Raw genomic sequence first — 13,799 nt, 5'->3', positions numbered from 1 at the left:
TTTGATTTCAAAGTGCTCTTAAAAATGATCTCTTAAAAGATAATAAAGGTATAATAAAAGGTAAAAATGCTCCACAACCATCGGACTATAATGCTGTTCAGCCTGTATGTGTTTGTGTCAGAGCAACATGAAAGCTCCCAGTGTCCCTCAGTCCAAAAATAGAGCAGAGAAAGCCTTCTTTGTATTTGCTCTTTTCAATAGAAAGGACATTTTCACAAAGTGACCGCCTGTTTTCCCAAAACTCTGTGCACTCCTGTAACACATTACTTTTGACTGGAGAAGCTGACGACAGACTCTGGGTTCACTTAGCAGGTATGTGCAGCATCAGAACGAATGCTTTCATGCGGCACAATAGCTCATTTCTAAATATTTCTTACCTATTTCTTATCAGTGCCTGAAACTCATCCTGCACTTACAGTCAACCTCTCTTCTAAGCCAGAAACTTTAACCTCCTGAGTACTATTAAAAAAGAGGCCAAAACAGAGTGCATTGTTTGAGTGGAGCTTAACGGTTTCTGAACGTTTAACAGAACCAGCGTAAGGAAGTGTGACACAAAACTGGTGGTTGTGTGTGAACAGTCCTGAGAACAACATGATGACTGAAGCAGTTTTAGCTTGTTTGAAGCTTCGAGACTTTGGCTGCTCCTGGTCAGTTTCTTACCACTAGTAACATTTTTGTGTGTATGTGGCTAGTGGACCTGACTAACAACAACTTTATCCAAACACACACACACACGGTTAGCAAGTTCAGGGTAATTTATCTAAATACGACATGTCCAATAGAAGCACTGCAACCTCTGCACTGTGTTTTAATCTTAAGTTCTCTCTGTGCTAGGGCTACCAGCATAAACCATGTCTGTGAGCTATTTCAGTTTCGCTCCCTCTTTGCTTCCAGACAAGGAGATTTCATTTTCTTACACCTGGTACAGATGCCTGCCGTTCATTTGACTCGACCATTACACAATTTGAAATATGAGCTGGTTGTAGAAGATGAATATTATCCACTGATCCATGAAACTGGAAGAAAGAAAAGTCAAGACTTCCTGTGCAACTGCTCTAATGTGAACAGACGTTATGGGCACTGACAGCAAGCTGCTACCCAGAGCAATGAGAGGAAATGAAGACACCAAGGAGCCAAGACACCAACTATGATAAATGCACCAGTCAACAATACTGATGTCATTAAATGGGATGTATTAACTTAAAGACGCAACAGACTGCAGCTTTAAGATAATATGATCAAAATGCACATCTAGAAAAGCGAAACCGACAAACTTCAAGGAGCCACAGATGCCGCAGAGACCTGGTATGAGCAAAGTAAGTTCACCATCAACAGGATCTCTGTAACAGATCTAGAAAATTCAAAAACATACAGTAACTATGAATTTATGGCAACGGTCCTGGAATTCTGCAATCTGATACTGAGGAATGCAACAGATAAGTGGGAAAACCTTGTGGGATTAAAGAATAACAGTACAGGCTGTAAATCTTCACATGAAGGGCACACAGGGGTGGTACTGGAGCTGTAAATCAGACATTTATCTGTAGCATGTTAGGTACTCACCGGTTTGGGCATCTTTCCCCTCTCTCCACCTTTCCCCTGCTGCTGAGAAAACAGAAAGAAGTCGTCCTCCGTCTTCCTGCCTCTCTCCGGGGCACCAGCGCCTGAGACACAGCGATGACAAAAACAAAGGCACCAATGTCAACAAACAAATAACACAAACATAAGTGTCCTCAAGTGTCCCCCATGCAGACTCTTAATTGGTCTAATTGATTAAAAAGGGAACATACAGCCTGGATGAGGCATGTTCTTGGTAATTTCCCTCCTCCACATAAAAGGGAAAGGGTTTAACAAACAGTAAACACTGCATCTGCTTACATTCTGTTTTCAACAAAGGAGACTATGAGTAATGATTATTCTTATTAACAAACAATGTCTTCATTATTTTTTTCAATTCATCGTTTAATCATTTAAAATATCAGAGAATAGAGAAAGATGCTCATCACAATTTCCAGAGCCTAAGGTGTTATCTTCATATTGCTTGTTTTGTCCGACCAACAATCTACAACCCTTTAGATATTCAATTTACAGTAATATAAAACAAAAAAAAGTGGAAAATGATCATATATGAAAAGCTTGAACCAGCAAATCTTTGGCATCTTTGCTTGATAATTTATTACAAACCATTATTATCAAAATTACTTTCTCAGACTTCTGAATTGCTGTCCACATTCAGATCGTTCTGGTGTGCTCATTGACAGCTGTTTCCCTGGTTGGAAAAACAACTGAGCCAATCACACCTTTGTAGGTGGGACAAAGAATCTGGATGTCATCTTCCTGTGCCAGAACCAGAAAAACAAACGTGAACAGAAAAATGGCAACAGGTGTGGATGAGATTGACACAGCTGTACAGGTGTCAACATGTTACTTCAACTGACAACAAGCGCTGCCACAGACCAATTTTATGTCGACTGAAAAATGGTGCTGATTGGTAAGCGCAGGATAAGATCACCGTCACACAGCACATGGCTAACATGAACACAATGTCAGACTGAATAATGAAGTGAAAAATGTCAATTCAGTTTGATTATCAGACTGAATCCCTTCATCATTTAAGCAGTAGTTGAGTTATACCAATGCCAAGCTACATGTATGTTACACACAGCTTCACTGAGAAGAACTAATTTAGTCGGCCTGGTGGTCAACTCAGCTGAATCCAGAGGAAAGTTGCTTTCTTCCCACAAGTGAAAGTGTTATTAAGAGTCAGCACCAGCTCATGTAACAGCTGCCACTGAGCTTCATTACTTTGGCTACAGCAGAAAATGCTCCTGAGTCCAGGAGGAAGTCCAGGACTTACAGCAGGACAAAACACAATATGCTGAGTGGCAGCTCGGGAGAGACAAATGAGAAACAGATCAAGTAGGAAACACGAGAGAGGGGGAAGAACAGGCGGTCACACAGAGAATTTAGCAGGAAAACGAAGAGTCCAGAAATAGTGTAACAGTAATTGCAGAGAAAGAAAAAGAGACAGATAAGGAAAGAGAGAAAAAATATCTTCCACTTCTCTCTTCTTTCTTGAGAATCTATGTACATGATCTCTCTAAGCTGACCTTTGACCTGCAGTGATGGTTATTCACGGGGTTGATTCACAGTAACACTGCTTGTCAGCTGAATGACTAGAATGTAAAATAGAGAGAGAGCAGTTGGTGGGTGTCCCATAGGTGCCAGATCTTTGTGATGTGACAGGCCAGAAATAGACCTTTCTCCAATGTCAGCAATGAGAATTAAACCAGGCTCGGTCTGATGACAGGAAACTAAGGTGACACTGGAAGATTTTAACTTACGCACTAAATCAGGTATTAGAAAGGTTTGCCCGGCACAATACAACCATAATACAGGGGTTGTGGATGAACAGACCACATGTATAAAAAAGTCTCTTCAGTATAGTTTTATTTACAAAATGTTGAAGCAATCATTATGTGGTGTGGCCAAGACCATTTGTACACTGACATGCAGAAATCTTGTGGCGGGTTCGAGGTCATGAAAAATAAGGGTTAGACCAAAAAAACATAGAGTTGGTATTTTCAACACTTCATTGTTTTCAAAGTGATGTGTCTCAACACTGCATAATATAGTGATTTGCTTGGTATTATTTAAAGAACTCACCATTTTCGATGGGCAACATGCTTTCTAATAAGTGTAATTATAATATAATAATGGTGTTTTGTACAAGGTAACCAATAGTAGTTCATTTAAAAGAGCCCTGGATGTATATGAATGAACAAATGTAAAAATGATGATTTTGAGTCTATGAAGAATGCAAGACGACATTTACTTTACTATACTTTACTGTAATAGAGTATATACAGTGTTTCCCCTTGGTTGACTGCTTTCAGGTGGCAGCGGGATTTATGAATGGAGCCTGGCTGGACACGCCTTTAGATTCTATGATTGGTGGAAAACACTATTTTACTTTACATGTTAAATGGCAGCCTGCTTGGCCGCGCTGTGACCCAGGAGAGTTTAAACATGTAACCAAGAAAATATATTCACAAAGACGTGTTTTTAATGACTGGGTATCAGCGCCGACCCCTGGTCATCTCACCCCCAGCCCGGCTGTTTTGAGGGCTGGGTACCAGGTTAGCTGGCGCTCAGTGCGCGAGACGCTGCACACAGTGGCCAGGATCCTCTGGAGCTGCCGGACCAGACCAAGGTTGCCCTGGAGCATTCAATACAAACGCATTGAAGTGTAAAACAAGAACAACCTAGCCTCATGAAAAAAAAGAAAAAAATTGAATATAGCGCGGTTGTGGCAGTTACTTGCCATCCACGTATTTTGCGACAAATATTCATTAATTTCTGGGACATTCATTGAAATTTTTAGGCTGGTGACAGAACAACAGAAAACGCAAAAACAGAAACAGCATTCAATGATATGAAACATGGCAAGACTCAGTAGAAAACGACAGAATATAACATGAGATTGTAACTTAGCTGAAGTTGAAAGGGGGATTTACATGATTATTAGGAAGTGGTCTAATCATAGGGAGGGATAGTGAATGAGAAAACTGAATGAATTAAGGGGTTAGCAAATGCACAAGAAAATAAAAATTTTGGACCTCTGCTCTAATTAGTTGATGAACTTATATCTATTGTGACATGTGACATCAAATTTGTCAATTACAAACTATTGCTAACTACCAGAGTGGCGTCGCTCATAAATGTCGATGTAGGTCACAGATTTCTTAATGCCTCTTTAACTGTCCTGAGTGTTTCCATTTCTATTAGATTCCTATTCCAAGCTAAGAAAAGGGATTTACATATTTGAAATTCATTAGATATTCTTGAGGCAAACTGCAAATTTTATAATCACATCAGAGAGCAATATGAATATACTCTGAAAAAGGGTCTAACTCAGCACTAATTCTCTCTTTCACATCGGTCTTTGAGAAATTCACTTTGATGTGCCACATATCTGTGGGGCATGTCCTGCAAATCAATGCACAGTTCAGTCAGAGCTTCCATCATCCCATCAGGTCCCTTTTGGGGCCAAATCCTGAAGGTATATGAGGCCTGGAAGATGTCTTTGTTCACAGCGAGCAGCAGCGGTCAGACCAACCTCGCTCTCGAGGTACAAAAGCAGCTCAATTAATCCAAGATTATCATTTAACTGTCCTCTACCACCATTTACACTGGACATAGTTTAAATGCAAAGTGTTATGTTTTCATAATTATTCTAAAATAGGAAGCAAAAATGAATGTTTCCACTGCTTCACCATATATTATGATATCATAACAGTGTTTAAGGCTGCTTTTAAATTGAAATCTTCACATCTAATTCATTCTATATTGAATTCAAAAATAAATTAAGCTCATTAAACAATTTCCACATTTTTAAATGTCTACTAATGTTAGTCTGAACAGTGCTGAGCACACATTTCACTCTCATCAGTACTAATTATGGTTGTGACATTGGCTCTAGTAGCTGTAATGTTCTTATTACAGACAGCAGCAGCAGTTAGGACTTCATGATGGATCGAAAGAAGATCATGATCTTGATTCAGGCCTCCATGCTATGCTGTCCTCTCATTTTTATATGTGACAACCATTCTATCATGTTTGTGTTAGCTGGGAGATCCAGTGCATCCAAACAAATGTTCCTAATTTCTCCCTATGCTGCATCAACAAATGAACAAGTTTGTGTGTCGTATGCTCTGCAAGGAAAACTTCAGATGAAAATTCCACTCGCTCAAGCACTCAAACATCCACATCTGGAGCAATAAAAACATGACAGAGGCTAAGACTCACTCGCTTTAACATTGGATCAAACATTATCAGAGCAGTCTCCCTTCATAACTGGACAAAGCCTCGCACAGGTTACTTCTAGCTACAGGTGAGTTGTGTATTAGTTACATTTTTATCATTTTTCAAAGACACACAGAGAAACATTTTTCAAAAGTGCTCTAACCTCTAGTAGTGACACTATCAGTTTTTCAGTTCAAGCAGAGGAGGGAATTGTTCCAAGTAAATGTGATTATTGTGACTTTATCCTGTTTTCATGTTGGATACAGAGCAATTTCATCCAGTTATTTATTTTAGCAGGTGAACGGGTAGAATATGCATAATTTATTATCCATAGTCGCAACAAATGGGTCAAGACACTGAACCTTTATCAGTGTAAGTCCCTTGGCTAAATGCCTAAAAAAAGAAAGTAGACTTATATTAACTGCACGATATGCAACCTGTGGTGAATTCATCAGCTCCCTGTGCAGTTTTTCTCCATTTCTGTTATGTACTTTTGTCATGCTACAGTCTTTCTATTTCACCTTATCAATGCCAAGACACAGCGGGAGAGTAAGAAGTATGATAGTGCACTGATGGGAAAGAAAGGAGAGGCAGTCACCAAGGGACACACAAGTATTCAAAGCTTGCCTTGACCCATATACCTGCAGCCAGGAGATAGGTGAAGACACTGAATACTAATATAACTAACAGACTTACTGCTTTCCTTACAAAAACAGGAGTGTAGAAAGTTGAAGATGGTGGCTCTTGCTTTAGAAGAAGAGAGTGTGTGGGGGAATTTATTCATCCATACTTCAAATTTTAGAATTGCCAGAGCAAGATTAACATATTCTCGACAAAATGTTTTTTCCAACATTAGACCTAAGCTTTTCCTTTCTTGCAATCTCCTTTGCTTTTTTTCTGTGTTGGTTTTTCGGGTTTAACAGCCACCAGAACGATAACACCTGCTTTGTTCTCCTTTCAGCAAGGTGAAAGTGATTACCATCTACAAAATTTAATAGATTTAAATGCTCCAGGCTTTACGGAAACGCACGACCCCTTACACACACACACACACACACACACATACCTAAGGGTGACCTATAGTGTGTGCTGTAGTTGAAAGCATCCGGAGCTTTCCAACAGAGCACAGGTCTGTTCTGTTCAGCAGCCCGGCCGCTACCTCGTAAACCTGTGTGCACAAGCCTGCAGTGTGTGTGTGTGTGAGAGAGAGAGAGAGGGAGCGAGAGAGAGAGAGAGAGAGAGAGAGTGGGTCTCTTCATTCAGTGAAACCAGAGGGTCGCTCCCAAGCGGATAAGACTTCCAGGTCACCATTCATGCAGAAAGAAACTCTGCTCTGGGCACATTACACTCTTTCATCTTCTTCTCTTGTTTTGTTTAAATCAATGTCCACACACACTCAACACTTGCATTTACAGACTGTGCCAAAGCTTTCTCTGTCACACACACTTTTTTTTTATGGGGAAGTCCTGCGTCCCTGCTTTACAGGTTCCTGCTCCTCCTCCACCTTCTTCTCCCCTTCAAAAACTCTTGGAGTAAGGTTAGTTATAGTTATATATCACATTTGATTGATTCTGATTCTGATTCTGATTCTGATTCTGATTCTTCTCTTCAATTCTGGCTCTGGTAGAGATTTATGGTAGGTTATTAATCTAACAAATTATGTTACAATCACAAACCACCGTAATTTTACAAAGGTTTAGACCGTCAAAAACAAAAACAACGAAAGGTATTTTGTGACTGGTTAAAATAAAGAAAAATATAAATATTTTCTATCTTGCCTGCATGTTGAATGTGCATGTTGAATATGTGCTGTTTTACGTTTGTTTCCACAGGAGTTGGACATGCAAGCATTAGCTGTTGCATTATGACCACATGTGATACCAACTGGGGACATCATGAATGAAATTATTTATAATCGGTGATTAGTGAAATGGAAAAGTGTGTTTCTTAACAAATTTCTTTTCTCATAAATTTGGAACTGGTCTGGATTCAGAACGAATGCTCGACACCAGAATTGTAATTGGTGATTGACTGTTAAACCTCCAGCTGCTTTCTGTGGGAATTGAGATTCTGGCAGCTGGTTCACTTCTGTCACCTTCAATTTTGACTTATTTTGCTTCACTTTGTCCTGTTTTGTTGAGGGATGTTTTTAAAGGTCAGCTGTAGGTTTTTAAAGGTGCTATATGTAAGAACTGGCCACCTGTCAAATTTATACTCCACACTCCAAACCAACTGGGGGCAGACTATCACCAGAATGTTGAGATGTCTGTTATGTTACGCTACGTTAGCTAGCAAACTAAATAACTAGGACTTCGACTAAAAGTATGATAGTTATATCAATTAAGTGCTAACATTGTGCTAACGTTTGCTTGAATAAATCTAACCCTTGGGATAGCACTCCTTCTTCATCCTCTCATGCTGGACTGAGGGCAGACTGGACGCTACAGTGACTCACTATTGCCTCCTGAGGTACAAAGTGGTATTACAAGACAGGACGGGCCAGGGCTAGCTGGTTAGCATGCTAACTTCAGTAGATATCTCTGCAACACAATACATAGACATGTCAAAACTGTTATTTCTTCACATTCTGTTGATAATTTTAATTAATTTCTGAATGTTTTAAACTAAAATTCTTAAAACTAAAAACTAATACTAAAAACTTACATATAGTGCCTATAATAATAATATAATTTCCTTTTCTTGTAATGTAATACTTAACCTTCATTGATTGTTAGCATGTTTTTGCCTGTATCATTTCAGAAGCTTCCAATCAGTGAAAGTATAACGGCTGCTACACATTGTTTTGGTGAAAGGGCTGAGGTTTAGATATGTGGCTGTGTGTGAGGTTTTTGTACTTTTCGTCTATGCTTGCAAACATCTACACAAAGCTATTCAAAGATAAGAAAAATATGTCAAATAGCCAACAACAAAGCAGTCCATGTTAACACGTTATGTGTGTCATTACATGTGTGTTTGCAGAGGCTACAACATTTCCTGCTGTAAGTGTAAGAGCTATAAGTGCCAGATACAACACACACACACACAACTTCCAACAGCTGTTATAACAGCAGGACGCTCTACCAACTGCTTTGCTGACAACAAGGCTTTAATTGTACAACAGAAAAGCCAACTGATTTCTTAGTGAGTGTAAGGAGGGAAGTGTTCGTCAAACAGCACAACTGGCCTGCCCAGTGTGTGACCTATGAACCCAAAAACATTAACACACAGCAAAATAATGCTGCCCCTTGATGAAATTTGCTGCTTTGACGCCTGTTTTGAATAGACTAGAATTTTGTGAATGTTTCATCTGCAAGCAGTGACTCCTTTTCAATTTCACCTCCAAACAGGTTCAACATACAGACTGGAATAGTTATAGAGAAAAAGGAAGAAGAAAAGATGCAGATGCAGATTATATGGAGGAACATATGAAGCATCAGTCTGGATCTTGAAAGTCAGTTGGTTCAGGTGAAGTAACACTTGCATCTAAGTTCACCTAAATTGATTGACAAAGCCATGTCTAGAGTAAATATGAGCATATGTGACTTACAGCACTAACAAACCTGTGACAAATGATTGTCTCCAGCTGGTTGTTGATTAATATACATTTTGTGGGAGAAAAGCCTGAATGTAGGATGTCATGAATCATCGCAGTTCTATATTAGAGATTAAAGAAGAAATAGACTCTTGCTAGAATTCAATAAACCACAAACATTGCAGCTTTCTGCCAGGTTTTATCCTTTTCATCGACATTATGTAATCTTTTGATGAGTCCTACAACAACAGGAGGGTGTTTTTAGTGTTATTAATATTCATCTGATCAATATTTACTGTCATAAATACTCACTTGGGCTAAACAGATGGTGACAAAAGGTTTGAACAGCTGTTAAAATGAATGGAAATCTGAGATGAATGGCACCATCAGTCCTGTCTGCTCCTGCATGGAGTTGACACTCATCCAGGTTGACTTTCAATGATTTAGTACTGTAGGTTGATGTTCAGTGTTTTGCTCCATGACACAGGACTGGTGGACTGAACGTTACCTGTTGCATTGGTTGAACCTGAAACCAGCAGTCTGATCTGCATATGTGGCCCAACGGAGGATGTAAATATGAGGGTCAGTGGCTCATATAAAATGGTATTGCATGTTACAGAATCACAGTGCAGGAGGGATAGAGATGTAGATACAGAAAAGCAAAGGGAAAGAAATCAAACAGGACAAGACATGATAGTGAGATACTAAAAGTGAGAGACGGAAAGAGAAACTAGATAGCATCTGTCAGTGAACCTAAATGTGATGTGAGTTGTGAAACTAAAGAGTTTGCTCCCAGTCACCAACTGATACTAACCAAATAAAACCTCTAACTTTTACATAATGGATTGACTGGGAGAGTAAATGTCAAAGAGAGTCAAACATTAGTTTACTGTAGCTTTGTGCTGTCAGTGTATTGACTTGGATTGTTTTTTACAGCCTGGGTCATACATTCTTAGTTTTGCAATCATTTCTAGCAGTTAAACAAAGATTTTACTCAAACAAAACTTTTCAACCAATTGCATGAGGTACCAGGTTTTAAAATCCTGTTTATCCCAAATATCTGAACCTCTGATTTGGAAATGAAACTAAATTGTTTACATGTTTATTGTTTCATTTTATTTATTCGGTGTTTAACGTAAAGCCATGTTGGTTCTGTTCAATGTTTGTCACCTATTCATTCTGATAATAAATAATTGTATGTTATAAATCATAATTAACCTTCTGGTTTCTTTAGGGTTCTGTCCTAAGGAGAATACTCTTTAAAGTGTAAACTGAGCATTATTATTTTTGTTATTAAATATATTTAGTGATAATTATCGACATTGATCAATATAAAAAAACTTATTGTGATAACATTTTTGGCCATATCATCCAGCCCTAGTGCAGAGCCACGTCCTGGTTCAACTTTGACCTACTGTACTCATTTGTTATGCATGCATGCACTTTGACAATCCAGTGGATGATTATAACGGATATTTCTAGTACATTCACTTTTGTTTCATCCTGCCTTTTATTTTGGGTTTCACATGGCTGGGCATGTAACCATAGTTGCTATAACAAAAATACAAAAGTAAGAACCAGTTTAAAACATTGTCCCTAAACACTAAAAAAGGTGCAAATGTAAACTAAGGAAACTGGGTATAGTGATGGCAAAAACAATAAAGAAAAGTAGATACAAATGTCCTCTAACAAGCTCAATGAGCCAAACCTCTGACCATTCAGTGTCAAGAGCCGATCAGGCATCACAACCAACACCATGACAGAGTAGACCAGTTTCAGACAGCCTCACAGTGGCAGCTGGTGTGTGAAAAAATCATCTTCATTCAGCCTATTTCACTAGCTGACCCAGAAGCCAATTTGCTTTCTCCATTAATGTTTGTTTGTGCAAACAGGTTTGAATTTATTTTTGCATTAAGTATTCCATGCCCTATTCATCTCTAGCACAAGAGTAAACACATGGATGTACGTTGCCGTGTTGAAGATCCCAGGTCAGGCTACATATGACTTCTTCTCAATTTGAGTGTCTTCCTGTTTCCCTAACAGTTACACTCTTGATTGAACTTTCTTTACAAAATTGAAAAATCAAACATAATGATGTGTGGTACAAATGTATAAAGTTGGTTTATAGACTGTGACACCATAACTTGTAGCCTGTCAACCAAACACACTTCATCTTTTCATTCAAAATGGAAATGAATCATTTGAAAAAAATACTCTTTCTAGTCTGTTTCTAGGGTTTCCTCGTGGGTGACAGGAGTGACTTTAACTAAATTTAAACCTGCACTAAGGTCGCATAACAACACAAGAAAAGACCTCTATCTTTCAGTAATTGACATGACTACGGACGTCTGGCCAGAATGAGAAAAACATTGTCCTTCTCTGATCTTGAGCCATGGGATTATTTAACAGGTTACAAAAAAATAGTGCAGCAAAGAGAAATCTAAAACCAGCCGTCAAAGGTATCTCATGACATGATGCAGAGAGCCTCTTTCTCAAATGAGTTGTAATTTGGTCCCCAAGAGGAGGAGGAGCCGAGTGCAACAGGAGGATTTGAGCGACAAGGAGAAAAGCCAATGAAGTCCCTTCCCCCGCTGTAAAGAGGCCAATCAGCAAGTCATAACTTCACTGACGCCGGCGGAGCATCTGTTTGTGGCAGATGGACCGCTAGCATCATGTGTGAGCGCGCTAACGTGAATGTATTCAAGACAGCTGTTTACGTGCAAAAAACAAACTAACCAGTGTTACACGCGGCGTCATTCAGCGTGGTTTCTAGGACACACAGTAAACTCATGAAGTCGTTCAAGCAAACTTATTTACGTGGGAAACAGAGTTAGCATACCTGTATTCAGCATCAGTGTCTCTACGTGAACGTGTGTTGTCATTGTAACGAAGGACAAATGTGTTTGGCCTAATTTACAAGAGCGAATTGATTATTTGGCTCAGTGTTCTCATTTTAAACAGTAGCATTGGTGGCAGGCGCAGAAAATAGCGGAATAAAAAAGTATTTATTTCACAGTCCCCTGACCAAGAGAAGCGATGCCATATATAATAACAGCTTCAATGTAACAACCTGCTAGTTCAGTTTAGCAGCTGCTGTTTGCTACATAGTTGCAGAAAGAAAGAAAGGCGCGTCGTCAGCGGCAGCGGCACGCGCAGCAAAAGTTGCAAACGGCGCAAGAAACATTGTTTCCGCTGTGAGCTTTACAAAAGGACAACGGAGCCCTCCGACGTGACAAACAGCAACAGGACGGCACTAAACCGCTGCATTACGACAGCAAAGCTTGACACGTTCAGACTCGTAAGGGTATCAACGGTGAATTAATTAGCTAAGCGGTATGCGCTCCAAAATGGCAGTGGAAATACAAACAGTTTGAATCTGAAAGCAGACTCTTAATATGAGTGGTGGTCTATATACCGCCTTCAAGTCATTCTGGAAATAAGGACAAGCATCTAATTACACTGACTTCTAATGTAAGCCCTGTCCTGTTGCATAACATTTTAACTGACATACAGCACCTCAGCGCAAAGTGACACCAGTTCACTCACCCGTCCTCCCGTCCTGAAACGTGCAAGAAGCCGGTTAGAAACGGTGAAGCCAAATATGAGCCTCACGTCGGACCACGCCGTCTTTAACCTGCTTGTCAAACAGGTCTGCGCTGTATAATAAGTTATATGCCCTGCGGCTCGTTAACGCGTCTGCGTAAAAACACCGTTACCGCTCTCCAGCCCAGCGAAGAAAATAAATCCCCCCTCAGTTGAACGGCTTAAAGGCAAGCAGGTCGAGATGAAGGCGATCAAACTCACCTCTAACGCCTGGCTGCGCTGAGGATGTCTCCAACTGTCACCCCTTCCAGCTGGCAGCAGCGCTTTATATATCCACAGCGAGTAAAAATAGAGCGTTTCACCTCCCCGTCCTCTGCGCTGTTTACCGGACACGGTGCGTACCGACACTGCACACTGATACAGGCTACGGTGGTGGAGACTCCTCCGCCAGCCTCCCACAACCGGAGAAGAGGTACAGACAGTCAATATGGCTGACGAACTTACCGTACTGAGGCGTGGTGAGCCGAGTCCTGCAGAGTCAGTGGCGCATCTAGAACATTATACATGGGGTGGCTAGAGGTTTTGGTAGGAGGCATGGTGTAAACCAAGGGTGCCAAACTTTTTCACACCTAAAGAGACGTTTACCTCAGAGGCCTTTCTGGTAAAGGTGTTAGATCACACTTTATTTTGGATTGTTCACTGCTGATACTAAAATGACCACATAGAGAGTTTAATGTGTCAGTAAAAAGGTTTATAGAGGTGTTACTGTGCAGTAAGTGTAATACTGAAATTCTGTGTACAGGTTGCTCTTTTGGTTGGATGAGTTTCCAGCAAATGACACAAAGCAAACAATACTTTGCCAAACATGGATTTTTTTCCCAACTGATAGCTAATACCTGTGCTCTATACAAAAAAATCT

The 13,799-nt window shown here is 39.9% G+C and overlaps 1 protein-coding gene and 1 long non-coding RNA gene across 5 annotated transcripts in view; one reads left to right on the top strand and one right to left on the bottom strand.

The window, feature by feature from the left end:
• The window catches only part of LOC121907308 (radixin), a 47,286-nt gene extending 33,832 nt beyond the window's left edge, over window positions 1-13,454 (bottom strand). The window contains exons 1-2 of one of the 4 annotated variants that reach the window (XM_042426789.1): window positions 13,385-13,454; window positions 1,564-1,664 (exon numbers count right to left, since the gene is read on the bottom strand). In XM_042426789.1, the coding sequence (XP_042282723.1) occupies window positions 1,564-1,575 (12 nt within the window). In that variant the 5' untranslated portion in view covers window positions 1,576-1,664; window positions 13,385-13,454. The other 3 variants (XM_042426787.1, XM_042426788.1, XM_042426790.1) reach the window with 3 other exon arrangements.
• LOC121907310 lies at window positions 7,087-10,175 on the top strand. Its single transcript, XR_006098835.1, has 3 exons — window positions 7,087-7,342; window positions 9,153-9,270; window positions 9,825-10,175. It is a non-coding gene; the product is annotated as an uncharacterized LOC121907310 (long non-coding RNA).
• Window positions 13,455-13,799: the final 345 nt, after the last annotated feature.

This window comes from Thunnus maccoyii, chromosome 11, assembly GCF_910596095.1.
Source record: "Thunnus maccoyii chromosome 11, fThuMac1.1, whole genome shotgun sequence".
In the NCBI taxonomy this organism is placed as follows: Eukaryota; Metazoa; Chordata; class Actinopteri; order Scombriformes; family Scombridae; genus Thunnus; species Thunnus maccoyii.
Note: the sequence above shows the minus strand (reverse complement) of the source record. Positions and strands in the feature narration are given on the sequence as shown.